This window comes from Myotis brandtii, unplaced genomic scaffold (genome assembly GCF_000412655.1).
Source record: "Myotis brandtii unplaced genomic scaffold, ASM41265v1 scaffold165, whole genome shotgun sequence".
Classification (NCBI taxonomy): domain Eukaryota; kingdom Metazoa; phylum Chordata; class Mammalia; order Chiroptera; family Vespertilionidae; genus Myotis; species Myotis brandtii.
In genome coordinates, this window is record NW_005356042.1 from 474,141 (window position 1) to 491,396 (window position 17,256).

Here is a 17,256-nt window from a genome sequence, read left to right on the forward strand (position 1 = left end):
ATGTAACTAACTGTCTTCCTCTTGCTGCTTTTAAGATTCTCTCTTTGTCTTTAACCTTTGCCATTTTAATTATGATCTGTCTTGGTGTGGGCCTCTTTGGATTCATCTTGATTGGGACTCTGTGCTTCCTGGACTGGTGTGTCTTTTTACTTTATCAGGTTAGTGAACTTTTCAATCATTATTTCTTCTCTCTTCTTATTCTGTTATCCCTATGATGCAGATATTATTATGTTTGATGTTCTCCCAGAAGTCCCTTAAACTACCTTCATTTTTTAAAAAGTTATTTATTTACTTATTTATTATTTATTTACTGTTGGATGGGGTATTTTTTGCTACCTTATCTTCCAAATCATTAATTTGATCCTCTGCTTCATGTAACTTGCTGTTGATTCCTTCTAGTGTATCCTTAATTTCAAATGTTATACTCTTCATTTCTGACTGGTTCTTTTATAAGTTTTCTACGTTATTTTTTATGCTTCTGTTTTTTATAGTTCTATAATACATCATCTGTATATTAAATTGTGTGTTTACCACCCTAAGTCAAGTCTCCTTTTATCTCCATTTATATCCTCTTTACCCTCTTCTACCCCTTCTCTTCTGGTAATCACCATACTGTTATCTGTGTCTATGTATTCTGTAGATTTTATATTTCTTTCTTACTCCCTTGTTACTTTGGTTATTCATTGTATTTGATGGATTATTTCTCTGCTTAGGCATTTGTGGGAATGAAATCATCTTCTTTTTTGGGCTTCTAGTCAAGATGGTGGCATAGGTAAATGCGGTATTCACATCCTCTCACAACCACATCAAAATTACAACTAAACTATAGAACAACCATCATTCAGAACTGCCTGAAATCTAGCTAACCAGAAGTCCTATAGCTAAGGATATAAAGAAGAAGCCACATCAAGATTAGTAGGAGGGGCAGAGACTCAGAATAGGTTGGTCACACACGCACAATGTGGTGATTAAGAATTGGGAGGGATATCTCGGCTGTGGAGGAACCCCTGAGGAGCAAGAGGTCCCAGCCCAACACCAGATCCCCAGCCTAGGGCTCCAGTGCCAGGAATAGAAGTCTTCATTACTTCTGGTTGTAAAAACCAGTGGGGATTATGGCTGAGTGAGACAGAGGACTGCTGGAGTCCCAGGTGTTTCTCTTTAAGGGCCCACATACAGACTTACTCGGACTCACTTGTTCTGAGCTCCAGCGCTCGGGCAGCAGCTTGAAAGGAACCAGGGACATATGGGAAGGAACTGAATTGCCTGGCATCAGCACAAGAACTGGAGGGGCAGCTTTCTCCCAGACAGAAGGGCTGGCAGAGGCCATTGTTCCTTTTCTGAGCCCTCCCCCAACAGAGCCTTCAGGCAGGCACCATATCTGAGTCTCCATCAACCTGGCTATCACTGTTTGCCCTTCACTAGTGATTCCCTGAGACTCTGCCCCACTCAACTTGTGGGCCCACCCAAGATGTTTCCAGTGGCTTTTCCATACAAGTGGCCCATCTTGGCTCATCTTTCAGACTTTCCTAAAGTCTCTCAAACAAGTAGCACCTGGCCTTGGTGTACCCCATACCTCTTTCTAAGTGTCCCCAGGCTGGCACTAGTGGCAGCTGGCCTTCGTTTGCAGCTTGGCCTCTCTTGGGCACCTCCAAGCCCAGCACAAATAGCAACCATTTGAAGATCACTTTGTGGCTCATGCTGGGTGGCCTTGAGTAGAACACAAGTGGCAGTTGACTTTGGATTGCACCTCCCAGGAAGCCCCAGAACGAGTGCACTCCATGGACAGCTTCAGACCATGTCAAAGCACCATCCAACAACCTCTACAACAACACACTCAAGGTGGGAACTAAGTTCTGCTCTGTGGGGTGGGCCTCTGCCCAGCTGATCCTCCACAATATTCATAGCCAGTCCTTGCAGTCAATCAGGCTGGGGGTAAATTCCTCCCATTGATGTGCCAAGAGCAACCAAGGCTCAATTACAACAGGAGCAGGGACACAGCCCAAATGGGGGTGTACCCGGCATGCCCAGCTTAGGTGAATGGGAAGGCTATGTCACTGAACTCTACAAGATACCTATGTTAATGTAAGAAACATTCAAAGCTGTGAAGAATTTTTTTGTGAGTTTATTTGAGCCAAATTGTCAATAATTACTGAGAAGCAAAATCTCTACGGATTGAGATAATGATCCAGAGAATGGCAGTTTTGCACCTTGTTTTATACATTACATCAAAAGAGGAGACGTATGCTCTGGTTTCTCTTCAGACCGCATAAATCTTTCGCCTTTTACAAAAGAGGAGACGTAAGTAGGTTACATGAAATCCATTGGTGATAGATTAGGGAGGTGGGAGAAAGCAAAGTGGAGGAAATCTCTGGGATTAGATAAAAAGTAAAATGATAGACACATCTTTTACTTAGGTGGGTGCAGGATAGTTAACAGTCAACAATTAACTCAATAATAATGAGGGGATTTGTGGTCTCTGCAAAGCAGTGCCTGTGCTTTGAGAGGTCTGGAAAAAGAAAAATGACCTTGACATTCCAATGATATGTTATTGTAGATACACAAAGATAATAGGCTCAGTTAAGGTAAAGATTGACCTTTGTCAGGGAAGATACTGGCCTAGGACATTACTACCCGCCATAAACTGCTCTTTAAATTAAAAAGTTTTCATTTCAGCCCTAGCCAGTTTTGCTCAGTGGATAGAGTGTTGGCCTGCGGACCAAAGGGTCCTAGGTTTGATTCTGGTCAAGGGCACATCCTTGGTTACAGGCTCTTCCCCGGCCCAGGCCCTGGTCCGGGCTCGTGCAGGAGACAACCAATCGATGTGTTTCTCCCACATTGATATTTCTCTCTGTCTTTCCCTCTCTCTTCCACTCTCTCTAAAAATCAATGGAAAAATATGCTCAGGTGAGGATTTAAAAAAAAAGTAAAAACAAATATTAAAAAGTTTTCATTTCAGACCATCCTTTGTGGTTGCTTTAGGTCTCTGAATTTGCAAGGCCTTCCCTGAGCTTCTATATAAGCTTCTATATAAGGCCCTTCTACCAAGCCCAGGAGACATAGTAGTTCTATCTAATACATAGAAAGAAACACAGGGAGATTGACAAAATGAGGAGACAAAGAAATGTGTCCCAAATGAAAGAACAGAAAAAAACTCCAGAAAATAACTAAACAAAATGGAGACAAGTGATCTACCAGATGTAGAGTTCAAAACACGAGATATAAGGATACTCAATGAACTTAGGAGAAAAGTAGATAAACTTAGTGAGAACCTCAATAAAAATAGAACTAAAACAAGACATTAAAAAGAACCAGTAAGAAATGAAGAACACATTAACTGATATGAAGAATACAGGGAATCAACAATAGAGTAGATGAAGTAGAGGATCAAATCAGAGACTTGGAAGATAAGGAAGCAGAAAACCCAATCAGAACAGGAAAAAAAATGAGGATAGTGTAAGGAATCTCTGGGACAACTTCAAGCATACCAACATTCACATTATGGGGTTCCAGAAGGAGAAGAGAGAGAGCAAGAAATTGAAATCCTATGTTAAACAATAATGATGGAAAACTTCCCAAACCTGGTGAAGGAAATAGACACACAAGTCCAGGAAGCACAGAAAATTCCACCCAAGATGAACCCAAAAAGGCCCACACCAAGACACATCATAATTAAAATGGCAAAGGTTAAAGAAAAAGAGAAATCTTAAAGGCAGCAAGAGAAAGACAGTTGCCAACAAGGGAGCTCCCATAAGAATGTCAGCTGATTTCTCAACAGAAACATTACATGCCAGAAGGGTTTGGCACAAAATATTCAAAGTGATGAAAAGCAAGGAGCAACACCCAAGATTACTCTACCCAGCAAAGCTATCATTTAGAATTGAAGGACAGATAAAGAGCTTCCCAGACAAGAAAAAGCTAAAGGAGTTCATCATCACCAAACCAGTATTACATAAAATGTTAAAAAATCTCCTCTAAGAAGAAGAAGAAAAAATGATAAAAAAAATATGAACAATAGCCCTGGCCAGGTGGCTCAGGTGGTTGGAACATCATCCTGTACACTAAAAGGTTGCGGGTTTGATTTTTGGTCAGGGCACATACCTATGTTGTGGGTTCAATCCCCAGTTGGGATGCATATGGGAGGCAACCGATCAATGTTTCTCTCTCACATTGATCTCTCTCTCTCTCTCTCATCAATAAAAACATATCCTCAGATAAGGATTTAAAAATATATGAATAATAAAATGGCAATAAAAACGTATCTATCAACAATTGAATTATAAAACAAAATAAATGAACATGCAGGGCAGAATTGGATACAGAGAACATTTTGATGGTTTCCAGATGGAAGGAGGGTTGGGGGTTTTGGTGAAAAAGGTAAAGCAATTAAAAAGCACAAATTGGTATTGGTAGTTACAGAATAGTCATGGGGTTGTATAGTACAGCATAGGGAATATAGTCAAACTATTGGGATAACTATGTACAGTGTCATATGGGTATAAGATTTATCAGGATGATTACTTAGTAAATTATATAATGTCTAATCACTGGAGTGTATAGCTGTAACTAATATTGTATGTCAACTGTAATTGAAAAAAACATTTTTTTAAAGTAGCTTGGATTCATGAAGATACCATAGCAGCCCTGGCCTGCCAACTTCCAGACTTCTTTTATGTAAGAAGATAAATAAATAGCTCTCAAAAAGAAAAAGAAACTTATTTTATTTAAGTATTTCACTCAAATATTTAGGAGGTTAATAAGTAGAAGTCTATCTTTTATTTTCCAGTAGGTGGTGCTGAAGCCCAAGTTTTATTTTCTCTTACCTGCACTATTAGGGCTTCTGGGATATCTGTGGGGTGGTGTTGCCTCCACCATGGAAAGCATTCATATTTTCCAAGGAGGTGGGTATCTCCTTCACAACCCTGTCACCCCTATAGTGGGATGTGGCCATCTATGGATCTCCTGGCCTGTGTGTTCCTGGTACTGCCCTCCTATAGTCCGAAGCCACTGCCGGAGCTACTCTGTCTGAAGTGACCCAGCTGTTTCCACCAGGCTCCCTGTGATGGGGAGAGGAGGGTAGGCAGGGGGAAATAGTTCGTGTGTTTGCAGCTCTGATTTTTCTAGTGGGTTTAGCCACATAGTACAGACCACTTACACTAGAAAGTCATCTGTGTCTTTTCACAATCTGCCGAGTGAGAATTTTATTGCCAGGCAGGCCATAGGAGGATGGGTGGGTTCCTAAGTCTACGGCTTCCATTGTCCAGTGATGGTAGGTTGTGGAACACTGCCACCCTTTGCACCACTTCTCTGCTCCTGCCCCTGGGTCCAGCCTCAATGTGTGCTGGCCACCCAGGCCTAATTGCTCTCTGCCCCTTCAGTTTTCCCAGTGAGGTTTGTACCCCAACCCTTCGCTGCTATTACATCGGCTGGGGCTGCAGCCAGTGCCAGACTGCAGCTGTCTCTGTCCTTCCTTTGTCCTGTCTCCCCTGCTTACTCCTGTCCTTCTGTTGTCCTGTCTCTCCTGTTCACTCCCATATGCCTGTCTGCAGATGTCTCAATGCATGGAACTCAGACATGTTTGTGTATTCAGCAGGGAATCCTTTGTTGAATTATAGCTCTCCGACTTGAAACTTCAAGGGGAGAGATCTGGAGGTCCTCTCATGCCACCATGCTGCTGATGTCACTCCCCAGAAAGCCTTTTGACCCATCATAGCCTTCCACTGCTCAGAGCCTCTCATGGACAACCAACCAAGCACACATGTGCCAGTGTCTCCACCACAAAACTGGATGCTTAAAAAACCACCATTTATTCATGATTCCAAAATCTGGGCTGAGCTCAGTTGGGCAGTTCCGTTATCTTGCTTTGGTCACTCATGTGGCTGCAGTCAGGTGGAAGCCTAATTGTGCTGGACAACTTCCCTTACATGTCTGATAGCTTAGCTGAGATGGCTGGAACGCCTGGTGGCTCCAAAAGGAAGTGTTCCAAGAGAACAAGCTCCTGCTTGCATCATGCATACTGACATCCTATTGGTCAAAGTCAGTCACATGACCAACCCCAGAATTAGTAGGGAGGGAGGCACTACACAAGGGCATGAATATTGGGAGATGGGATCCGGGGCTGCCAGTGTAAGTTTCCTACATCAGCTCCCCTGTACCAGCATACAAGTGCTCTTCTGAGTACTCACATAGTGACAGTTAACCCATGAATTCCTAAGAATATGTTGTATTTCATTGATTCTAAGAAGAATTTAATTGGAATTCATCTTACAATCATGTGGCATAGTTTAATTTCTTGATTTTTTCCCCCTTTGTGGTACATGAAATAATGGTGTTTCCTATCACCAATGGCACCTTAGATTCTGTTGACATATAACATGTATAGCCCAACATGTATAAACACACACATGCCACTGACATAAAATGTCTCAAAGAAATCTTGCCTTATTAATAACAGAATTATCAGATCATTTTCAATGGGAAAACAAGGATGGCTTAGAGGCACAAGAACATAAAATTATTTTTCCTGATGAAATTACAATAATAACAGTATTTTTAAATTAATCATTCTAAGAATTGCCATTAAAATTTAAACACAATTAGGAATCAGGCTCTGAGCATATTGAGCAAAATGGCCTTTTATTTCCTATGCCACCCAATTAGAGCTCATTACTTGCTGTTTGCCTGTTGCTCATCCTTGGCTGTCAAACCACAAAGGCAGCTTTTCCCCTGCTTGTGGTGCTAGTTACAGATTTCTGCTAGAGTTGCTGAGGATAACAGAAGTCATAACCAGTGTCAGAGTGATATTGCAAATTGGGTTCTCTAATGAAGCTGTGGCATTGTATCCAACTTGCATCATGTAGGCATCTTCCTTCCAATACCTACCAGGTTTATATTTAACTAGAGGCCCAGTGCACGAAATTCGTGCACAGTAGGGTCCCTAGCAGCTGCCAGCCGGGGGTGCCTCCCTTCCCCCCTGGCCACTTGCAGCCGCCAGTGGCCCCATCCCCTGGTCGAACTCCCAGTCAAGGGGACAATTTGCATATTAGGCTTTTATTATATAGGATATACAGGACTTGCATTTACATGTGTATATTATGAAGAGCCACTGTGAGCTCATAGGTCCTTTGGGATAATTAGAAATAGGTACTCCCTCCCTAAACCATCTGTCAAGAGTGTTATGCTGACATTAGAACATGGTACATTACTGCCACCTACTGGTAAGTTGTGGTTAAAATGCAACTCTACAATGTCCAGGAGGTGAATAGTATCAATTGGAATTTTGCAATGCACAACCTGAATACCATGTGCAACTGCCACAAACTATTAGACAGTAGGTTAGCAAAATGATCAAGAATATAGCCCTAACTGGTTTGGCTCCGTGGATGGAGCGTCGGCCTGCAGACTCAAGGGTCCCAGGTTCGATTCCGGTCAAGGGCATGTACCTTGGTTGCGGGCACAGCCCCAGTGGGGAGTGTGCAGGAGGCAGCTGATCGATGTTTCTCTCTCATCGATGTTTCTAACTCTCTATCCCTCTCCCTTCCTCTCTGTAAAAAATGAATAAAATATATTTTTTTAAAAAAAGAATATGGTGTTGGAGCCAGGTTGTCAGGGTTGAATTCCTAGCTCTGACCTGTCTTGGATGGTGACCTTAGAAAAGTGATATAACTTCTCCTTGCTTCTATTTCCTTATCTATAAATGAGGATTGTTATAGTACCTACTTCATGGGTACAAGTATTAATGAGGTGTGCCAATACATATAAATTCCTTAGAGCAATGCCTGGCATGAGTACCATATCAGTGTTTGTTGCCATAACATTTTAAAATTTATTCAACAAATACTTGCAAAGTAGCAGGCACTGTTCTAATGTCTCTACATCTATTAACCCTTTAAAAAAATTATTTTATTATTTATCTGTTTGTTTTTCAACATCTTTTTTTTTTTAGCCCTCACCCGGGGGGATTTTTCCATTGACTTTTACAGAGAGTGGAAGAGAGAGGGAAAGACAGAGAGAAATATCAATGTGAGAGAAACCTCGGTTGGTTGCCTCCTGCACTCACCCTGGAGCCTGCAATCAAGGTACATGCCCTTGACTGGAATCGAACCCGGGACCCTTCAGTCCACAGGCTGACGCTCTATCCACTGAGCCAAACTGGCTAGGGCTATATTAACCCTTTCAATCCTCATAGCAACCCTCTTGTGACAGGTAACACATATGTAGAGGTATAACTACAACATGTCACAAAATAGGCACTTGCAGACACCACAAAACCCTTTCTGGGATATGTGACTGAAATTCCCACACCCAGGAGGATTCCTATTATCTACCCAAGGAAACATGAAGACTTGGAAATGAGAAGGATGGTTTAAGATTCCCAGGCCCTCATCAGGCTCTAAGGTTGGAGGCTGTGTGTGTGTGGTTGTGTATGAGAGAGAGTAGGAGGCAGGGGATACTTGTCAGAGACCCGCCTCCAGAGGTCACCCTGGGATCCAGCCCATTCAGCACCCAGGAAAGCTCCAGGGTGGGCACAAAGAGCTAGGCCCAGATTTAAAGATCCCTGGGTAGGGATTCACAACAGTGTCCAGAGCTATGATTACTCACTGATTCCCCCACAGAGATGCAGGATGGCCTGGTGGGGAAGAGAACTTTATTGGGATGCTAGTGGGCAATACGTGGGAGGGTGAATTCCAGGGACCAAGCTGGTGGTCACCTTAAAGAACAATAAATTAATTTACAAAATAAATTAAGGTGAGGAGGTTCTAAGCAGAGAGGCAGCTGGGAATAGCTGGGGATTTCTTAGGGATGGCATTAGTAATTGGAAAGGGGAGATAAGAATTTCCATCCCCCTCACGAGGGTATGAAATTAACTTTTCAAAACCCTTTCTCCAGTCTGGGAGTTAGGGTTCTGGGGCTCCAGGAAGAGGAAAGGTCTGGGTTCAGCCAAAGGGATGAAGGGGGCTGGTTCAGGGTCGTTCCTCCAGAAAGCGGTAAGTGGGGTTCTCATAGCCATGATGCTGCAGTTCCCGCAGCTGCTGCTCCTCCAGGGTCAGCATGGGGTCCACCTGCAGCAGGGCAGGAGAGGGAGAGTGGGGCATTGGGACCTGACCTGATCTTACAGCCCCTCCATGCCCAAGCTCTGGAACTTCTCCCCATACCACGTCTTTATGTCTCTCACCTCCACCACTCCATGGCTGATAGCCCCGTAGGGCTTTTTCCTGCGCAAGAGCAGCGTGGAGAGGACGATCAGGGAGCCCCCACCCGCTCCCATGATCAGCAAACCGGACACGGCCTCTCGAGACACTCCTGTCCCGGCTGGTGCCTGTAGGAAAGGAGATGGGGCGGGGCTCATCTTTGAGGCTCACCAGAAGCCAGTGTGGCTTTGGAAGTCACAGCCTAGCCACTGGCCTCTGACCTTTCCCCCCTAGGTACCCAAAATATTCCTCCTCTTACCAGCTCATCTCTCTGAATCTCCGATGAGTGGGAAGGAAAACCCCTTGGAACAGACACATTCACCTGGGGGAGCAGGAGGTGTTAGGGACCCAGGCATATGGGCCCCAGCCTCCACTTCCCCTAGTGCCAGAGAGGGCATCTCCCAGCCTTCTACTTCCCTAGAATCCTGAAGTCCGTGTCCTCAGTTACCTCTTCCCTTAGTTAAGGAATCCAACCCCCTGCTCCCTCCTCCTTCAGACCTTTGAGTCTAGGCCCCACCCCCAGGCCTCCCTAAGGGGTAACTTACCTTCCGTTCATACTGTTCCAGGGGGGACAGCTTCTCTTTCCCAGGGGGTGCAGCATCTTGTTCTGTGGACCCTACCCCCCAAGTTCTAGCTCATTCCTGAGAGTCCAGAGTAGTGCTGCCCCCCCCACCCTGAGGAGGGGTTCAGAGGGGTACCGAACTCCACCACAGGAGGTTTGGGGTTCCTAATATATGGACCCTTTTCCATTTTGGGCTCAGAGACTTAGTGGGATCTGGTGGCTGTGGTCTACTCTGTGAGATACCTTTTGGAAGGGCCATGGGGATGTCTGTTGGCAGCCAGAGGAGGCAGGGGGAACAGTGAAGAGAGGGAGGGCTTCACTGAAGAAAGGATGGAGAAATACTTTCCCAGGGTCCAAGGCAGGAGGATCAAAGATTCTACAGAACCTTAGACATTCCTCCCCATTCTCTCCCACTCACTGTGGTAGCTGAGACACCCCCAGACTTGGGAGATTAGAAATTAGGTTGAGGGCCTGTCTCCCAAAGTCTGAGGTTATCTATAGTTGGGTTATCTCACCATCATTGGAATCCAGAGGCTGCAGCCCACCCTTGTCCTCACTGCTATTCCCGAGGACAGGGATTTCCAATTCACTGGGACTCAGGTGTTCAGAGTGGAGGAATTCCTCTGAGGGGAACACATAAAAAGGTGGTTGAGGTTGTGAGCATAGGAACATCACACACACACACACACACACACACACACACACACACACACACACCATATACAAAGTGATTGGGGGTTGCCATAAGTGTGACCTGGGAAAGAGGGGAGCTGGTAGGAGGCAACCCTGGCAGGGAGGATAGAGGCTGAAGGTGCAACAGGCTTAAAGAGCAGGAAAATTACCGTTAGATGTTAGATGTGGGACTGCAAAGGAAGTCACAGTGGATCTGGGGGCTGTGATAAGTCACACTGTCTGGTATTCCTGTTCTTGTTTAGGCTCTTCCCCTTGGATCAGGACTGGGGTTGTAACTTGCTTTAACCAACAGAATGTGGGCCCATGTCTTAGAAGACCTGGCAGCTTCCACTTTCATGTTTGGGAGCCTGAACCACCATTAGGAAGTCCAGGCACCCTGCGTACAGACAACACGGAGGGTCTCTCTGGAGAAGAGAGGCTTTGAGCCTACATGGAGAGGTAGAGAGGCCCAGTTGTGCCAAAGTTCCAGCCCCTAGCTGATCTGCTAGCTGAATGTAGCTACATGCTTGACTACTAACAAGAAGCACCCAGTAGAACCCAGACCAGACGGCAGAATCATGAACAAAGAAGATGGTTAATTTAAGTTCTGGTGTTTGTTACACAGGGATAACTAAAGTGTGTGTGTGTGTGTGTGTGTGTGTGTGTGTGTGTGTCAAAGATTGGGGGTCAGGATCTGCCCTTAGAGATCTGGAATGGGAAGCAGGGATCATATGTACTCACGGATCTGGGGCCGCAGCTCCTGAGCCAGATGGGGGTTCCGATCAAGCAGCCCCAGGCTCTGATTCATCCTTTCCTCAATTACTTGAAGGTGGGTCTGCACCTGTGGGGGAGTGAATATGAAGGATGAACTGAGAAATGTGGGCTAGAAATGGGGAAACTGAGGTAGGGTGAAGGAAGAGCAATAGAATTCAAGGGAAAAGTAGTACATACAATATACAGAAGTAGCGTACAAGGGCCAGGAATGGGCCATAAGAAGAAGGAATTGAAGGAGGAGAAGCAGAATACAAAGAAAATGAAAAGATGTATAGAAGACAGGAAGTGAGAGGCTTGGAAAAAGAACTAAGGTGGAAGGGAAAGGAGTAATTGCTAGGAAAAGTGGGGCACAGGAGACAATGGTAAGTATAGGAAACAAGGAATGTGGTATAGAAGATAGGAAATGGAGGTAAGTGGGTTGGAGGGGCAGAAAGTAGGATCTGAGAAATAGAAAGTGAGGTTTGAGGGAGGTGCAGAAAAGGAAGTAGCATTGGAGTGTCATATGGAAATGATGTGGTTCAAGGGCAAGTCTTGGAGTTCAAGAGCAGGAAGAGAACATCCAAGAAACAGAAATTAGGATCTGAAGGCACAGAACAGGGGTTCCAGGGAAAACAAGTAGGGTTAGGGAGAAAGAAGAATAGAAGGACAAGAACAGGGTTCAAGGCACAGGAAGGGGATTCTGGGAAAGGAAGAGGAAATCCAAGGGACAAGAAGGGTGTCAAAGATACAGGATCCAAGGGACCGGAAAAGGTTCCAAGGCACAAAAGAGGGGTTCCAGGATAGAAGGTGGCCCAAGAGACAGAAAGAGGGCCTGAGGGACAAGAAAAAGCCTGAGGTATGGGTCTCAGGGATAGCAGGGTATTAGAGAGTGAGAAGAATCTGAGCACCTGGAAGCTCATCTGCTGGGCCTTCTCAGGCTCCACGGCAGCCACATGCTGGTAGTGTCGCAGTGTGTGCCTTTGCTCCTTCTGTTCGGCACGCAGATAGCGCCGCAGGGCCAGCAGGACACGCTCTGGCTGTGGAAGGGATGAAGGCTGCCTAGGCCTGCCCCAGCCCTTTCCATCCTCTGCCCTCTGCCCCCACAGCTCCCACACCTGAGGCGGATCTCCCTGCAGTGCTGCCAGGAAACCTTCCAAGGCAGCCCGGCGTTGGTCGTTGATTAGGGCGATGACTCGGGTGGCATGGGTCTCCACCAGGCGCTGTCGCTCACCAGACACCTGTTCCTCCAGGGTCTGCAGAATGGACTGAAAGTGCTATCAAAGGGGTGGACACAAGATCAGCAGAGGTAAATATGGGTGAAAGCCTAGGTCAGTGGCATTCTGGAAAGGCAGGGCTATAGGGCCAAGCAGGGTGGGTGCAGTGGATCTAGGTCTGGGCAGAGTCAACCTGGGGTTGGGACTAGATCACAGGACACTGACTGGAAAGGGTGGGGATATAGGGTAGGACTAGGCCTACTGGGAGCCAAGCTGGAGGTGTAAACTACTTGGAATGAACAATCTAGGAACAGAGTTGGCCTATGTTAAGATCAAAGGGAGCAAGTATTTTAATAAAGGTAGAGCTCTAGGCCTGGGTAGGGCAAACTAAAAACAGACTGTGCCTAAATGAGACTAAGGTGGGTAAGGGAGCAAGAGTCAAGGAATAGAGCTAACCTGAGTTATATAGGACTATAGGAAGTAGGTCTGTACCAAGGTGAAGTTGGAAGAGGTGGGATGGAGAACATGAGGCTGGCCTACTGAGGAGGGATTGAGTAAAAATGAGATTAGAGGGGTAGGACCAAAGTCAGGGGGCATGGCCTAACAGGGACAGGAATGCATCAAAGAGGCTGAGAGGATCTGCTGGACCTGAGGGGTCAGCATGGGAGAGGACTCCAGAGCCAGTCCTCAGAGACAAGACAGGTTAAAACAGGGCAAAACATGGCAAATCAGAGAAGAACAATGTCAGGTCCAACATAGGCCAAGAGGGGCGGAGCTAAATGTAGGGGTGGGGCAAAGAGAGGCTGATATAAGTAGGAAGGGGTGGAACTGGATGAGGCTGGTGGGACAAGGCCTAAGCCAGGCTGAGACTGGATGTGCCCCACTGGAAGTTGTCCTACCTCATTTAGGGCCTGTCTGTCAGCTTTAGGCAGATTCTTGGACTGGTTGTCCGCCATGGCCCATTCACGCATCACCTGGGAGCAGGGGAACTTCAGGATTATATAATCCACCCTGCTCCACCCAGTGAGTTCCCCAATCCTTCTTCAAGACTTTGGAGGCTCCAGATAGATCCCTTAAGTCCCATTGGTTCTTGGGTTCCCAACAGAGAAGACTCAGAAGAAATTTAAGGTGGAAGAGTACCATCCCCCAGAGTTTCCTTAGAATCTGTTGGCATCTCAATGGGATTCTATGGGTTAGGGATCCCTGGTCATTTTAGGGGTGGCACTGAGGACTAGGAATTGACAGGGGCGTGGGGAGCTTTTGGAAATAGTCCCAACTTGTCCTCAAGAAATTTCCTTATATTTATGGAGCTCTATGTTATGGGTGATCCAGGGACCCCCACTATCATTACCTCATTAATCTGGCGCATCCTTCGCTCCTCCAGGTCCATCTTGGCCCGTAGGAAACCCTCGTGCTCACTGATCTCTCCAGGCATGCCAAAGTACACATCCACACCATCTGTGGGCCTCGGGGTGGAAGTCACTGCAATGCCAGGAATCAGATGGTCAGTCTGAACCCCATCTCCAGATCACCTTTTCTACCCAGAGAACTACATTTCCTAGAGTGCACTGGAAACCACCATGTGTCCACTTTAGCCATAGCTTCTGCCTAGCATCATGGGAAATGTAGTTCAGAACTAGGCAACAGTTCTGAACGTTCTTGCAAAGTTTAGGAATCCATTACACCATCCTCTAACCCAAAATAACCCTTAGATTTACCAATGGCTCCTTCACTTCCGGGTACCTCCAACCACCCTTTTCATTCTTCACAGGCCAGGCCTTCCACCTCTACTTTATCCAAAACTGCTCTCATCCCTTCCATTCCTTCCAAGCAGACCCCTCTCCTATTGGTCCCTCCCAAAGATGTTCCTACACCAAGACTCCCCAAATCAGCCTCCCTTCAGAAATGGCCTCACCTTTGCTGACCCCTGCAGGAAGATGGGAGCTTGAAGGTGGGACTCTTTCCTCCTCTTCTTCCTCTTCAGCCTGTAGGGGCTCCACAAAGTAATCGTCTACTGGCTGTAGGAAGGATTCCTCCTCTTTCTCATCCTCATCCCCCTCTATTCTGCTCCCCGGGGGCCAGGACCTGGTGGAGGAGTCGCTGAGGGAGCAGAAGACACAAGGCAATAAGAACCTGGGTCCAGGCCCCAGGCTTCCAACTCCTGCCTCAAGAAGCCTTGGGATGGGCAGGGAAGATTCCCTCTCACTCACCCAACTTCTGTCCTAGATGGGTCAGGGGTCACTGGAGGGGGGCAGCACACATACTCCACACCTCGGAACCGATCCATGCCACAGGGCAAAAGCATGCCCGAGCCATGCAGGATGAGGCCCTGGGAGCTGCAGGCCTGTAGGAAGAGTGGGTCCAGATACCAGGATTGTGGGGTAGGAGAGGGTAAACGAGGGGGGCCTGGATGCCTGAGTGATGGAGGCTGATGGGGCTGGGAGCCTGAATTACTGGTTCTGTCCTGATGGGAAGAGGGGGCAGAGGCCCAGACTCTTGGGTTCTGCAGGAGGGGGGTGTTCTGGGTGTGAGGATGAATGTGCCAGGGTCCTGACCTCCTGTGCTTCCTGATGCCTCCGGGTTGAACTCTCACACTGGTCCATGCGCTCCTGATGCAAGAACCGGCAGCCTTCAGGCACCAGCAGGGCCTCACTCACGAATTCACCCGCTGGGGAATGGGGGCACCAGAGTGAGATCCTCTCATAGCCACTAGCCTTACCCTCCTCAGAATCCAGGTTTATTATCCTCAGAGGCTTCTCTACCCCCCTCAGGACTCAAGCATCTAGCTCTCTAATGTGACCCTTGAGACCAGGGCCCAGGATCTCCCCCTCAGACTCCCACCTCCATTTCCCTCCCCCAGTCTATGACTCACGCAGGCAGCGGAAAGGCACAACCTGGTGGTGAGGGTGGGTACAGCGGCCACCCTGGGCACCTCCGCACCAGCGCTCCATGGGGATGGCCTGCGCCGCCTGTTCCACACGGGCAATCTGCAGCTCCGGGTACATCTGTGGGCACCGGGTGGGGCAATCAACCCACTGTTAGAACCCAACCAGTCATGCTTCTCTTCTGGCCATGTCCCTTTTCAAGACTCCAGTGTTCATAAGGCATTCTTCTCCTTAGGCCCTGCTTCTTCATAAAATCCGTCTTAGATATCTAAGTCCGTAGGCCCATTGGCCACGCCCCTAGTAACTCCCCCTTACCCCTCCCTCTCTCTTCCCCGCACCCCGCTATCCTTAGGCCTCTCCCCTTTACCTGGCCAGTTCCTTTTCAAAGGTCTCTCCATATACCCACAAACTCAATTTTTCTACGCCCACCTCTCTTCTGGTCCCATTGCCGCCCTTCCCCAATCAGGTTAATCCCTCCGTAGATTCCACCAACCTTTAAGTTAGACTTCTCAGTGTCCCTTCTCTTTGTAATAGCCCTAACTTTTCATAGCCACGCCTCCTAGCTTTCCACTTTTTAATTGGGCTCCACCCCTTTTCCTATCTTCTAGGTCCCTAAGGACTTTTTGTCAGACTACCCTCTCCTTTGGCCACACCTCCCTATACGCCTGCTCTTTAAGGAGCCCACCACTTCACTGGGTCACCTTCCTTAGCCGGACTTTGCACGGTTCTCCTCTTTCCTGACCTAGTTTCTCTCTTTTCTTTTTTGTTTTGTTTTGTGACCTTTTCTTAAAAACAGGTCCCGCCCTATCTAACTTCGCCTCTGGCCACGCCCCCTGGCTTCCTAGCCTTCTTAGATCCCTGGTCTCCTGGCCTTAGGAGTCTGGCTGGGAAACAAACAAACAAACAACAACAACAAAAACCCACACCAGTCTGGCTAGGCCGCGCCCATCGCTGGCCGCCTTCGCCCCTCGCGGCGGCGCGCCCACCTGTCGGCAGTACTCCAGCGCGCGCTGCGGGTCCCGGAGACAGCGCCGCGACAGCTGTGCGTCTGGTTCCCAGCGGCCCGTGCGCAGGTCCCGATGAAGGGCTGGGCGCCCGCATAGTCCAGCCACCTGAGCGGACCCCCGGGCCTGGGTGTGTGGGCGAAGGGGTCAGTGAGGGCCGGGGGACGTCGGCACGCTGGTCCCTGGGTCCTTTGCTTTCTAGGACTCAGATGTTTAGACCCCAGAACCAGCCCCTTCACCAAGCACCGAGCACCCGCCTAGGTAGAGGTACCGTTTCCCGGGATACAGTTACTACTGGGCAGGGCGCCCCAGCTCTCCTGTTGCTATGGCGACCCGGGTCCCCCAGGATTCTCGCGCCTTGGAGGTGGCTGAGTCAAACTCACGCCCACCCCGGCGCAGCCGCACTAGAGACGGAAGGGGTTAAACCTGAATCGCTGGGGAGGAGGTCAGAACCCAGACGTTCTGGCCCCTCCTCCCTCCATCCCTAGCTCAGGCTCCCATTCTTGGGTGCAAAGATGAAGACAAGGCCTGGCTTCAGACGCTGCAGGCCTGGACACCAACCCTTGAGGGCTGGAGAGCGGTGGCTGGAGGCCTAAACTCCTGGGTCCTGGGAGGGCCCAGAGGATGAAAAGGGACCCAGATGCTTGGATCTAAGTGCCTTATTGCTTGGTGGGTCATATGTTCAGGTGGGCAGGGGCTGGGGCTGAGTCACTTAGGTCGAGAGGATCTGAGGGGCTGGATTTCTGGGACCAGGAGCTCTGGGAAAGTCAGTTCCTATGCTGGGGGCGGGGGGTGGCTGGGACGACACAAGATGGGAGGCTGGGGCCTGGACTCCTGGGTCCGTGAATGCCTAGCGCCATTAGGGGACCCGGGGGGGTCCACCTGGCTGGAAAGACTGCACTTTCCGCCCTGGACACGTCCGCGTCGGGTCGAGGCCGGGTCCCGCCCCTTCCCCCACCCCCCAGTCCTCACCTCCCC

At 48.1% G+C, this 17,256-nt stretch overlaps 1 protein-coding gene across 1 annotated transcript; it reads right to left on the reverse strand.

Annotated features, from left to right (window-relative positions):
• Nucleotides 1-8,624: 8,624 nt before the first annotated feature.
• APLP1 (amyloid beta (A4) precursor-like protein 1) lies at nt 8,625-16,425 on the reverse strand. The gene is made up of 15 exons (XM_014536552.1): nt 16,261-16,425; nt 15,262-15,394; nt 14,945-15,057; nt 14,600-14,733; nt 14,305-14,489; nt 13,741-13,871; nt 13,289-13,363; nt 12,291-12,449; nt 12,084-12,212; nt 11,164-11,263; nt 10,266-10,373; nt 9,734-9,804; nt 9,448-9,510; nt 9,173-9,316; nt 8,625-9,059 (listed from the first exon to the last, which is right to left on the reverse strand). Exons 2-15 carry the CDS (start codon nt 15,392-15,394, stop codon nt 8,961-8,963), a joined length of 1,644 nt encoding a protein of 547 aa, XP_014392038.1. The 5' UTR covers nt 16,261-16,425; the 3' UTR covers nt 8,625-8,960.
• Between the last annotated feature and the right edge of the window lie 831 nt (nt 16,426-17,256).

Coding starts and splice junctions, on each gene's coding strand:
- APLP1 (XM_014536552.1), bottom strand. CDS start 15,394: ATGTACCCGGAGCTGCAGATTGCCCGTGTGGAACAGGCGGCGCAGGCC. Junction 10,374..11,163: donor GGAGCTGCGGCCCCAGATCC/GTGAGTACATAT, acceptor TGTTCCCCTCAG/AGGAATTCCTCCACTCTGAA. Junction 9,511..9,733: donor TGGAACAGTATGAACGGAAG/GTAAGTTACCCC, acceptor CTGCTCCCCCAG/GTGAATGTGTCTGTTCCAAG.